Source organism: Typopeltis vanoorti, chromosome 12 (assembly GCF_054136105.1).
Source record: "Typopeltis vanoorti isolate ZY-2024b chromosome 12, IOZ_Tvanoo_1.0, whole genome shotgun sequence".
Lineage (NCBI taxonomy): Eukaryota > Metazoa > Arthropoda > Arachnida > Uropygi > Thelyphonidae > Typopeltis > Typopeltis vanoorti.
Window position 1 is genome coordinate 24,950,879 of NC_143560.1, and position 13,979 is coordinate 24,964,857.

General features: G+C 36.9%; 1 protein-coding gene across 1 annotated transcript in view; it reads left to right on the plus strand.

Moving 5' to 3' along the window:
• Nucleotides 1-13,979, plus strand: part of Vlet (COMM domain containing 10 protein valette) — an 88,917-nt gene that overhangs the window by 26,120 nt on the left and 48,818 nt on the right. The window contains exon 3 of the mRNA XM_090401690.1: nt 3,612-3,722. Within this exon, the coding sequence (XP_090257816.1) occupies nt 3,612-3,722 (111 nt within the window). The remainder of the gene's footprint in view (nt 1-3,611; nt 3,723-13,979) is intronic.

Consider the following 13,979-nt stretch of genomic DNA (forward strand, 5'->3'; position numbering starts at 1 on the left):
GGTGCAGTCAACAGACAAAGACAACAGTAACAACAACCGACAACTAATATTAAATAAACAAAACAATGTCACCCTTCTATATTCAAAAGGGTTTAGAAGGACTGGCAGGACCTCCCAAAACTGTTAAGTAATTATGTTCTGGTGATATCCTTGTGGAAACATTGTGTCGGCAATATTTTGAGAAACTACTGGGAGCAACTTCAATGGGTGGAATGGAATGCCAGTCATAATAACACCTCATATAACACTCAATTACTGTAGAGGAGTGATATCAGAATGCCATCTCCTTGATGTTCCTGATGAGGAGATATGTTCAGAGCTTAAATATCAGGGAGTGATTGGTATGAGCCGCATCCTAATATGGAGGAATGGTCACCTGGTTTCAACTAGGAACATTGTCTGTACTTTTAATACATCTAAGCCTCCAACATCTGTAAAAGCAAGGTATCTCAGCTGTCAGGTATTTCAAAGATTGGTATGAGGTGCATCCTAATATGTAGGAATGGTCACCTGGTTTCAACCAGGAACATTGTCCTTACTTTTAATACAGCTAAGCCTCCAACATCTGTAAAATCAAGGTATCTCAGCTGTTAGGGGTGTACATCCTTAATCTTTGCTAAGATACCTTAAATGTCGGAAATATGGGCATTCCCAAACTGCCTGTCATGGTTCTACTGGTTCTACCACCTGTGCCCAATGTGTTAGTAAAGAGCACAATAACAAATCTTGCTCTGCAAAAAAAGCTAAATGTCAATTGTCAGGGAGATCATCCAACTTACTCTCATGCATGTCAGAAGTGGAAAGATGAAGAAGAAATATAAAAAATTAAAACAGAACAAAACCTGTCATATCAGGATGCAAAAAGAAAGCTAGCCACCACCACACCTGCTGTAAGATCCTCATATGCTGAGAAGATAACAATTAAGAAAATGTCAAGAGCAACTCAAACTCGTCTTTTCCACCATCTGATAATTTCACCATACCTGAACTTTATGATCGCGAGTGCTCTGTTGAGCACATCAATCACATGACCTGTGGCCTTACTGGAGAGAAAACTCCATAAATGTCAAATTTATGGAGTTGTTTCTCTGATTTGTCAAAAAAATTATGGCAAAGATATCACTTAAAGATAAACCACCAGACATCCCCACAGAAAAAAATGGCTATTTTGGTATCCACTGAAAGTAAATTAAACTTGCCAGCTGACCCTAACACATCAGATGTATTGAATATTTTACCAGAAGAAGAGATGGACACTTGCCATCCACACTTCCCAAAAACAATTGATAAATATAAACCTGACAAAAGTAACCCCCTCAATCTCCCGAAAACCAGACATGTCTATAAAGCCAAAACAATAAGAAAATTTCTACAATGGAACTGTCTTGAGTTTTGCCAGAATATCGATGATAACAAGATTTTGTTGGAGAAACACAAACCTTTCTGTTTCTGTCTACAGGAAACATACTTAAGACCCAATGAGGACCCCTTACCTTAAGGAATTTCACTGTTGTATGCAAGGACAGAACTGGAGGTGGTCCTGCTCATGGAGGAGTAGCTATTCTGGTGGTCAGTCATATCTCTTTCCATCATGTCCAACTTAATACTGCTCTAGAAGCAGTAGTGATTCACCTCTCCATGGGATTTCTTATTACAGTATGGTATGAAGGGCCCCATCGTGCCAGGTTGGCTCTGTTCAAGGTGGTGGTGGCGGCTCTGTGATGGTTTGGGAAGCCTTCTCATGTGGCACATTAGATCCCTTAGTGTGTCTGGAGAGGTTCTTAAATGCTGCAAGCTAACAGAATGTGCTGGCTGATCACCTACAACTTTTATGGCCTTTGTGCATCCTGCAGCCAATGGTCTGTTTCAGTAGAACAATGCATTGCCCCCATTGGGCTGCAACCACCGAGGCATGTCTTGAGGAATGCTTATCTGAGTTTGTGACCATCCTCTGGCCTCCAAGGTCCCAGGATTTAAATCTGATCGAATCTCTCTGGGATGCCATAAGAGCAAAACATCAAATTCATGTATCTGGGACTGATCTCTAAGGCACACTTGTGGAATGCAGCAACAGGCATGGCTGGAATTACCTCCTGCATCTGATGGAGTCATTGCCTCAGAGAGTACAGACTGTTATTCACACTAGAGGACTGACACACACACACTATTAGGTAGGTATATATAATGTTTTGTCTGTTGTGTGTATATGCTGCTTGAAATCTTATCATCATAGTTTATTTCTAATTTTACAATTATAAATAGGGAAACCCAATCAAAACAAAAATAGTCTGTTTACACTAAGATAAGACTTGGAGTTCTTATGACGTGAAGGAAAACCAGGATTCTCTGTCATATGCTAATTGAATTAAATTAATACATGCAGAATCAAGAAACAGTTTCCTTCAAAAATTGTATACATGTAGTATTACTATATTTAGTTTAAAAACAGTACAAGAGAAGGAAAAAAAAAGGAAGAAATTGTAAAATCTTTCTCATTCTGAAGTTAATTAAAATATAACTGCTGTTAAAATATTTCAAATAGTAAAAAGATAGGGCATACTTCAGTTAATTTTTTCAGGCATTTAAATTTAAAAAAAAAAAATTCGAATTTCTCATTAGTTTTTCAGAATGTATAATCTACTAGCAGGGAAAAAAAAAAGTAACAATGTACTCTAAGCAAGGCAATTATGTTTGTTATGCTCTACAAAATAAAAGAAGGGAGGAAAAAATGGTAAAATATCCTCTCTGATTTTTAAGTTATTCCTGAAAAATTCTGTGAAAAACTGTTTCAGTTAATTTTTTCAAGCATTTAATTAAAAAAAAATTAGAATTTCTCATTATTTCTTCAGGATGTATGATTATCTATAGCATTATGGTTTTTGTAACAAATGGAAATGCCTGAATCTAAACAAGTCTCTTTAATATCAAGTAATTAATCAGTAATTATCCAGTGTATTAACAATAAACTCTTATTGTCTTTAAGTGATTCGATGATATATGAGGCATTCATTGAAACAGCTGTTTTGAGCAACTTTCATGTGCAATTCACCATCTGAAGTATACATACTACACACAGAATAGAAGTTAATTCTACTGTGACACTGTGGTAAAATAGGACCTATCTAATTAATGCTGCCAGCCTGCTTTTTTTTTTTGCTATAGAAAAAAAAAATTACATAAAAATATCAGGAAATTTAAAATGAAAACTACATTTCTTCGGAAAGCCTAGTCTTGTTAGTATTAATAAGTACAATAATTGTTTAGATAATTAACATCTTTTATGATTTTAATGTGATCTCACATTATAAGATCAATGCCAAGCCAAAGGTAACTACCATCAACCATCTAAAACACAATGTGCACCATCATTTCATCTCAGTGATCAAATACCATGCATATTATTCCACTTGCACTGAGTGATATTTAGATATCTAGGTATTTTGGAGTTTTCTGGATGTTAGTATGCTAATAATCATTTTGCAGCAGCTTAACTTTTGCTATAGAAATTCATTTCTGTAGAAATGCAAATTTCATGGTGTTGGTTTGATTTTATTTTGCATTCAGTCTACCTAAATAAATTTTAAAACATAGATTGTATTGTAATCTAATAGGATGGCGAAATATTTACTGAAGAAGAAGAAGCTAAGCTACAAACTTCTTTGTTACTAGAGAATGATCAGCTTAAATTGGTAATTGAAACATTAGCATTCTTCTTTGAACAGGTGAGTTTTATTGTTAATAAACAGTTTTAAATATTACCATAAAATGTGATATTACTTATGTTTTTTTTAAAAAAAAAATCTTTAATTTTCCTCAATTTAACAAAATCCTTTACAGGGAATGCAAGAATAAACTTTAAACATGGGAAAAACGTGTCAGCATAATTAGATCATAAAGCTACCATTTAGAATACTCTGTTTTCAAAAAAAAAAAAAAAAAAAATGTTATCTATTCTTTGACCATTGTATATGATTCTGTGTTAGCCTTAGTTTAGTTTAAGTGTCAACCCATGACAAAATTTTGGCATAGTGCAGAAAACCTTGGATGTTGATTATTCAATAAAGCTTCACGGTATAAACAACACTAAAAAATAGAAAAAAATGCATCTGTTAAACTTACTAATATTTCACAGTATAAACAACTAAAAAGAGGAAAAAATACATTTATTAAACTTACTAATATTTTTCTCGTTTTTCTACCCAGCATTTTCAGAGCACAATTATAACTATGACATATAATAAATTTAGTTTAATCCTTTATCCAAGTGTAAGCAAACAAAGTTTACGCCTGAGGTATCTTCAGGACTAAGGCAACTCATGGTAAAGGTGGACCAAGCTCTCATCACTCCTTGTCTCAGTATTTCCCATAAGGGAAGGGCCACTACCCAAACTGGTTTCGACCTTTATTGAGGTCTCGTCAGTGGGAGCTAGATGCAGAAGTTGATATACTAAGGCAGAAGCAATGGAGAGGTCATATTTATCTATATGAGTTGCCAAAAGGTGTACCACCTTATTAAATTACTCTGGATTTAGAGAAAGATGTTGGAAGTTTATTTTCCACCTGGTTAGACTATAATAAATTTAGTTGAATCTTTTATCCAAGTGTAAGCAAACAAAGTTTGCACCTGAAGTATCTTCAGGACTGAGGCAACTTGTGGTAAAGGTGAACCAAGCTCTCATTACTCCTTGCCCCAGTATCTCCCATAATGCAACTCGTATAGGTAAATATGACTTCTCTATTGCTTCTGCCTTAGTATCATCACTTCTGGGTCTGACTCCCACTGACGAGACCTCAAAGGTCGAAACCAGTCTGGGTAGTGGCCCTTCCCTTAATGCATAGCATTATACCTGTCCGCAAGGCAATGTGCTTTGCATTATGGGAGATACTGAAACAAGGAGTGATGAGAGCTTGGTCCACCTTTACCACGAGTTGCCTCAGTCCTGAAGATACTTCAGGTGTAAACTTTGTTTGCTTACATAAAGGATTAAACTAAATTTATTATAGTCTAACCAAGTGGAAAATAAACTTCCAACATAACTATGACAAGCATCCAACACTGGACTAAATAAATATGAAAAGCAGTTCACATCGTAACTGAAACTGAATTAATGTCCTTATATGGTGCCCTCTGTGGGTTGTATAACCATAAGTTAATTTGGATAAATCAGGTCTCAGAATGATGGTTTTCCAGATCTTTGGCAAAACTTCATCCTCTTGCACATCCTGGAGTGTATAAAGTTCCTTGTGCCTGCAGTTTAACCTATTTTGGACAGACTGGTAGATCAGTTAACTTTGAAGGCAAAAATTATATTAGCTATCATCTGTATGGCAAGTTGAGATTAGCAGACAATGCTCTGGATACCCTTTTATATAGGAATAGTTGGAGGGAAAATTGAAACTACACAGAAGTTACTATAAGTCTGAGAAACTATTTTTAGAATCAGCATCATCTATGAAGCACTCTCTCAACTTTAACAAGATGGTTGCTGAAGTTGGGAGAGTGCTTCATAGATGATGATGCTGATTCTAAAAATAGTTTCTCAGACTTATAGTAACTTCTGTATGGTATCAATTTTCCCTCCAACTATTCCTATATAAAAGGGTATCCAGAGCATTGTCTGCTATCTCAACTTGCCATACAGATGATAGCTGATATAATTTTTGCCTTCAAAGCAGATGTTAACTGATCTACCAGTCTGTCTAAAGTAGGTTAAACTGCAGGCACAAGGAACTTTATACACTCCAGGATGTGCAAGAGGATGAAGTTGATGTTTTGGAAAACAGATTAATGTAGCTGAATAAAATGTTTGAAAGTAGCAAGGAAATCATATTTGCAGGAAACTTTGGCTGTTTTTTTCTGATCTTTAATATATGGAATGGAAACAGTTTTGCTGTAATCTTGTGTGTTGGTCGCAGGAGAGATGGAGGGGTGCATGCAGTGTTTTATCTGTTTTATATGGGCTGTAGCAATTGGCTAAAGAAGTGTTATAAAGGTCTCTTGAGCTCATTTTCAAGGGCTGTGTTTGGAACATATAGCTGTAATTTGGTAAGCAAGTGTTTTGAGGGTACTATATTGTTGGGGAGAGTGATGGTACAATTGCTTATGTAAATACCTTCCTATTGGTTTAAGTGTGGCTGTTTTGATTGGTTTTCAAAATGTTTCATACAGAAGTTAGCTAGAGGAGTAGAAAGATTGGAAGCCATTTCAATCCCATCCAGCTGTTTGTATATTTTTTCTCTCTATAAGAAATAACCTGAATACATGGTGAATCTGAATAGTTCAATTATATCAGGGAGAAATGTGATTTAATGAGGTCAAGGTTTCTTTGAAAGGTAATTAATGAATAGTGAAGTAATATCAAAACCAACCATGATTCTACAATCTGTCAAGGTTAGATTTTTATTAGTGTTAAAGTGTAGAGAATTTAAATAAACGAGGGAGAAGTTGCCTGTGAGGGGGTAAAGTGATTTGGATAAATGTTTGGCCAGTTTGAAAGCAGAACTGCCTATACTCTAGTGCTGGATGAAGGGGGATATTAGGTTTATGAATTTTAATGATCCCATATATGTGGAGTAATTTGACTTAAGGGTTAAGCTTTTTGGTAATTTCTTTGGGCCAAGATGTAACTTTTCTTTAATAATTTATACACTTTTTTTCTTTTGGGATTTTGTAGGATCCCGATCTACAATGTGATAAGTAGCATAGTCCTTAAGGGGATGATCCATTGTTCTTTTGCGATATGCTTGGTCCATAATAACAGTAGCATTTCTTTTGTTTGCGTTATTACAATAATTTATTTAAATAACTTGCATAACAATAACTTGCATAATTTTTTTAAGTGCTGATATTTCCTTACTTGGAACGTTATTCTTGGGAGGTTTGGGTTTTGTCAAAATACTAGCCACATCCAAATGAATGTTATTAGTCACGGGTGCAAGATCATTGATACTACATTTCATGCTAGTCATTATTTCCAAAACTGGTATTTTTTTTGGTCGTGATTGTGCAGTTATACCTGCAACTAAGTATGCTATGTCTTTTGAGAGTGGCTGCGACAATAAATTTACTGCTATACATTCTTGTAGCTGCAATCAACTGTGTTCTGAAGATATTGGGTAGAAAACCAGAAAAATATTAGTGTTTAATAAATGTATTTTTCCTCTTTTGTTGTTATTTATACTGCAAAGATCTATTATGAATTTTGAACTTGGGTTGGCATTTCATTCTTAAAAATAATGCTTTTGCTGCACTCTAAAATTGCATCTTTCCAATTTAAATTTGTTTTTGTGTAACACGTTTGTTCTCATTCAGGAGGTGTGTGATCTATGGAAAGCTCATGTTCGAAGAACAGCGATTTTTCAATTTGAATAAATTTAAAGCAGCCTTAATTCTTACCATAGATTTTAAGTTCTTACCAATATTTTATAGAAGCATATTTGGTAAACCCAAGGTGAGGGAAGGCTGGAGCCAAATAAGATAGTCCTATTTTTGACTGGTTTAAGTGATATTTATCCGATCTATGTAAGGAGGAACTTTTTTTATTCTTTTAGAATTACACTTATATGGAATGGTTAAGTAGTAAGACATATTATGACTATCTGCTAGTCATAATATTTGTCTCATAATGATTCCAAACCATTCAGACCAAATCCAAAGAAGGCTGATGAAGCCATTGATAATATTGAATTACTGCCCCATTGCTTGTATTTCTGGTTCTTTCATAATATAGGCTCCTTAGCATTCATTAATTACTCACCTGAGGTAGAAATTAATGTAAGTAATGGATGCACATTTTTTTTTTTTATTACACATCTTTCAAATTCCATTCCCAAGGCTTCCAGATAATAATAATAAGCAGCTGATTCTTCACCATTTTGAGAGTACAGAAAGTTTTTTCTTCCCAGACATCCTATTTCCTGCTTTACTCTTTAGTAGTTAACCTCATCTGATTAATCTGACTACACCATGAGAAAAATTATACACAGATCATGTCAATGAACAGGTAATAAATGCATTTGTGTAAGAATGCTCTCAAACTTGATACACTTAGTGTATCAAGTTGGATAGCATTGATTGCTATCCTCTATCATAAAATATGTTTATTAGCAGTAGTACTAGATTTCCATGAAGTCAACTCATCTTGGGAGGTGTCCACCGTTGCATACAACTTGTATGCAACAGTGGACACCTCCAACTTTTCATCCAACTGTACCTTAAACTCATCCAATTTTTGTGAACTTGCCACACTCTCAGTCATTGCATTCCACTTACCAATGGTTTTCTATGCAAAGAACCTGCTCTTCATCCCCATCCCTTCCCTCACTCTGTCTTTATACAATTTCCAGGGATGACTTCTTATTTTACCTCTTCCACGTTAACCTGATAACTCCCCCCCCCCTTACCAACTTTTATGTCTCAGTTATATCCTCTCTTCCTCCCTATATTTAGAAGGTTTTGCAAATGACACTTTATCAGACATACTACAGACTGAAAACTCCCTTTGTCAAAGCTTCTCTAGACCCTTTCCATCATATCCTTATCCCCCATGAAAACCAGATGACCAAATCTGCATACAGTAATTTGTATGAGGCCTGATTAAGACCTTATCCAATAGAACTATAACTTGTATACTTCTGATTTCCAAGGTCCTGTCCTCTTCATCTTTGCTGTAATCCAATGTGATGTTTCACAGCTTGAGCAATGTGACCCCCCCACTAAACTTAAGGTGCTTGTCTAAATAACTCATCTCCTCCACTTTCAAAATTTTCCCACAACTTTAACACTTGCCTGCTCGTACTATTTGTTCAGATCCTCCTTTAGGGCCCCAACTTCGTGACTCATTGTTTTCCCCAACTTTGCGTCATCTGCAAATACTGCATATCTCCAGTTAAACTTATCCCTGTATCATTAATTAAACAATAACTGTCTCGAAACAAACCAGGGTGACCTGGCACTAGTGACTATCCACTTTGAGGATACTGCCTACTCTCCCAACTTGCTAATATTTTGATGGCCAATTATCTATCCAAATTACTAATCTGGTACCTAACCCATCTGTTCCAGTTTTGTTACCAACAAAATCTAATTATACTGCTCAGGGCCGCCCCTAGGAATTTTGCCACCCCTTCTCCCTTATTTTTAGTATAGTTTATGCCAACTTTGTCGCTCCGTGCAAATGCACATCTTGCACCATCGGTAGAGCCGGCCCTGATACTGCTGTACATACATCTCCCTTGGGGCCTCCATAGCACAGTCAGTATAGATGAAGCCCTTTGTCGGAAAGACCTGGGTTTGGTTCCCATCGGTGACATGACGAACCTTTATCTGGCGTCTTTTGATGAAAGGTGAGTTAGCCAGTCTCATACAGAGGTAGAGGGTTTTTTTTTTCCCTCTCCCGGAAACTCTGGTTATTTTGTCCCTCAGAACAGGCAAACCAGCCCTGTGAACACTCGCTGCTACAGTCAAAAAGTACATTCCCTCCCCCAACAACAGGCTGGCTGGAGGTTGTAATAATGAAGTCACATCTAATGTAACACGTGGACCCTGCATCGGAAACAGGATAAACGTGCAGACGATGAAGATATTATTATTATGTTCCATTGATTCGTTTTCGACTCCTGGTGATTCCATGAACATACACCCTCCATGCAGATAGATCTATCCCTGGCCACATCTTTCAGAATTTCCAAGCGCATTCCAATTGCTTCTTTAACTCCATCCACCCATCTAATTCTTAGTCTTCCTCTTCTCCTGCTTCCATCAACTTTAGCAAGCATTGTCATCTTCTCCAGACTGTCATTTGCTCGCATAATATGTCCAAAGTATGACAATTTTTACTTGATGATCATAGCTTCGAGAGAGAGCGCAGTCTGGCTTTATTCTGTCTATCACTGATTTATTGGTTTGCTTTGCAGTCCATGGTATTCTTTAGTAAGCGTCTCCAAACCAATAATTCAAATGCATATATCTTCTTTCTTTCACTCTTTCTCAGGGTCCAATTTTCACATCCATATCAGGGAATACCATTGCTTTCATGATTCTGATTTTTGTTGCGAGGCTAATATCTTTAAAGATCTTAAATTTGTCATTGCTTTCTTTCTGAGTAATAATAATCTTCTAACTTCTTCGGTACAATAACCATCTTAATCAAATCGGGATCCTAGGAGCACAAAATTGTTAACTGCTTCATTTTCTCCCCATCTATTTCAAAATCATTAAGTTCACATGTTGCCATAACTTTTGTCTTTTTGATGTTAAGTTTATTGTTTAAGTTTAAGACCATATTTAGCACTTTCTTCTTTAACTTTCATAATAAGTTCTTCCAAATCTTTTTTAGATTCTGTTAGCAAGGTAGTATCATCTGCATACCTCAAATTATTAATATTTCTTCCACTAATTTTAATTCCAACTGAAGACTCCTCCAGCCCTGCCATTCTTAAAATGTGTTCGCTGTACAAGTTAAACAGGTACGGAGATAAAATACATCCTTGTCGCACCTTTTTACCTATTGTGAAATACTCAGTTTCTCCAAAATCTGTTTGGACATTAGCCTCTTGTTCATAATAAAGATTCCTCAGAAGGATATTGAAATGCTCTGGTACTACCATTGTTCTTAACACATTCCACAGCTTTACATGATCTACAGAGTCAAAAGCCTTGCTTTTGACTCTGTAGTCAAGGAAACAAAGGTAGACATTCTTTTGATGTTCCTGTGCTCTTTATATTATCTATCTCACATTGGCAATTTGATCTCTTATTCCTCTGCCTTTTCTAAATCCTGCCTGTTCATCTGGCATTTCCCTCTTCATGAATGGTTCCAGTCTTTTCTGAATGATCTTAAGTAAGACTTTACTTGCATGAAAAATCAGTGCTATAGTTCTGTAATTTTCGCACTCTCTTGCATCGCCTTTCTTCAATAAAGGCATATAAATTGATTTTTTCCATTCCCTAGGCCATTTAGTTGTGATCCAAATTCGCTGACATAGAGCTGTTAAAATTTTAACTGCCTCTTCTCCCAGGGCTTTGAGCAGCTCAATATTCCATCTCCTCCTGGTGCCTTCTTACTGGATAGCTGTTGCAATGCCCATCTCACTTCACTCTCCAGTGTTACTGGCTCCTGTGTATAATCCTGCTCTTCAAATTTCTCAGTAATTTTGGAGTCCTTTCTGTAAAGGGCTTCTGTATACTCTTTCCATCTTTCTTTGATGTCTGCAGCTTCTGTAAGAATATTGGTAGACAGCTGAAAGAGGAGTGATATGACAGGGCTATAAACTTTTTTTGAGAAGATGTTATAAGGTATTAGTTGATAAGTTTTTATATGGAAGGGGGAAGAGAACAAAGGGATCTCTCACAGAACTGTGAGTGAGTGACTGGAACATAGCAAAAGTTGCAAATACAACTCAAAGGATAACTGCGATGTTGAAGCAAATCTTGACATGTAAGGATAAGAAAGTCATTTTGTCTCTTTATTCTTTATTTACACAATAATCCAGGTGCAGTCTTTGATAAGACTGCACCTGGATTATTGTGTGCGGATTTGGTTTCCTGGGTTCCAAGGGGATAAAGAAGCTGTGGAAAGGGTAGGTTTCTCTACTGCCCAATCAATATTTGGATGATTGAAGTCACCCATAATAGTTACTAATTTAGTTCCCATCAGGGTAATTTGGCAATGCATTTCTTCATCCACAGTAAATGAACCACAAAGTCTATAGCAACACCCCACCATATATTTCATCCTGTTATCCTCCACTTCACACCAGATAGCCTCAAACTCATTGCTACATTGGACATTACTATAATTTCTTTCATGTGTTTCTATCCTCACTGGACTCAAGTCATAAATTATTAAAACACTTAAGGAATTGAACAACGTAGTTAAGGATATAAATTAAATTATACTTTAATAAATATTTTCCGATATTTCGGCAATGTCACATTGCCATCTTCTAAAGGAACTTACAAAAAAAAAGCACGTGCACCAAAATAGTTATCACCAAAGCGGATAAGGGAAACGCAACTGTAGTCCTTAACCAAAAGGACTACATAGGTAAGCTGAATGCTCTTCTCTTAGATCGGGCTACTTACCTCCCCATCAATTACAATCCCACCAACTCAAATTAGAAAACTTCACAGGCTCCTTAAGAGAGTCACTTCTTGGCCTGTAGAAGTTACCAACAGATTAAAGCCATTTAACTCTATACCCCCCCCCCCCCCCGTATTTACGGACTCCCAAAAATACATAAAGAAAATGTGCCATTACGTCCCATAGTGGATGGCATTGATTCCCCCACATACAAATTAGCTAAACATTTGGCCAAAGAGCTCACACACTATACTGGCAACACACCATCACACATAAAAAACTCAGCCCATTTCAAAGCCAGCATAGATAACCTTACACTCCAGCATACTGACATAATGGTCAGCTTTGACGTCTCCTCTTTATTCACAAATGTCCCACTCAAGGAAACTCTAGAGCTAATCCAAGCTAAATTTTCTCCAGATATCTCAGCCATATTTCAGTTCACAATGAACTCAGGCTATTTCGTTTGGCAAGGAAAATTCTACAAACAAATAGAGGGGACAGCCATGGGTTCACCACTCTCCCCACCCTTGGCCAATTTCTTTATGGAGACCTTTGAAGAAAAAGCCTTAGCCTCTGCCCCACAAAAACCAACCATATGGCTTCGCTACGTTGATGATGTGTTCGCTATTTGGCCACATGGCTCTGAAACACTTCTCTCCTTCTTAACACACTTAAACAACCAACACCCCAGAATCAAATTCACCCTGGAAAAAGAGGAAAAAACAGTCTCCCTTTCCTAGACACACTAGTCACCCGCCAGCCTAATGGAACCTTGGTTTTCTCAGTTTACAGAAAACCCACCCATACAGGCAGATACATTCACCAACAATTCCCCCCCCCCTCACAACAATATGGAGTAGTGAAAACACTATACAACAGGGCTAAACTAATCTGTTCAAATGACTTGGCCCTAAACACTAAACTAAATCACATCCTCAACACTTTCTCAGCCAATGGCTACCCCCCAAAAAAAGTCCAAAAGATATTAGAACCTACAAACCACAGATCCCCTCCCCCCTCCACAACAAGGATTACTCTAATCCATCACCATTTCCTACATCCGAGGCACCTCGGAAAAGATTACCAAAATCTTAAAAAAGCATGACCTGACCTCCTGAAACCTTACAGAAAATTGGCATCCCTTATCCGCTCCACTAAAGACCAACCACTTCCCCTAGACCTACCTGGTGTATACCAGGTCCCTTGCAGTTGTAATCTGTCTTACTTTGGCCAAACAGGCAGGACAGCGAATATCAGAATTTCTGAACACAAGGACTACATCCGGTTTCACAAGTACAGCCATTCTGGTCTTGCAGACCATGTTCTGGATACATGCCACAGAATACGGTGGAAGAAAGCTACAGTAATACACTGTAGCAAATACAAATACGAAAGACTATTTATGGAATCAGCCTCAGCCCTGAGAAATTCTCCAAACCTCAACAAATTTGGTTGTATGCGACTGCCCCAAATTTGGGAGGCTTACATCAGCAGACCTTCAGCCCAACGGCCAAGAACACCTACTTAGCCTGCTAGAGGGCACCATCAGGACTTTTAGGAGAACAATAGCTATAGCTTCATCTCTTCATTCCCAGTTACTGTGTTTGTAGTGCCTACATGCACATGCTTTTTTTTTGTAAGTTCCTTTAGAAGATGGCAATGTGACATTGCCGAAATATCGGAAAATATTTATTAAAGTATAATTTAATTTATATCCTTAACTACGTTGTTCAATTCCTTAAGTGTTTTAATAATGCATAACTAACGTATAAACCTGTCTATGAGAATCAAGTCATAAATATCATTAGAAATATCATTAGTAGTACTTCCCACTTCTTTCTCTTATTTCTTCTGTCATGCCTAAAAATACTATATTCTATATGCTTGATTGTA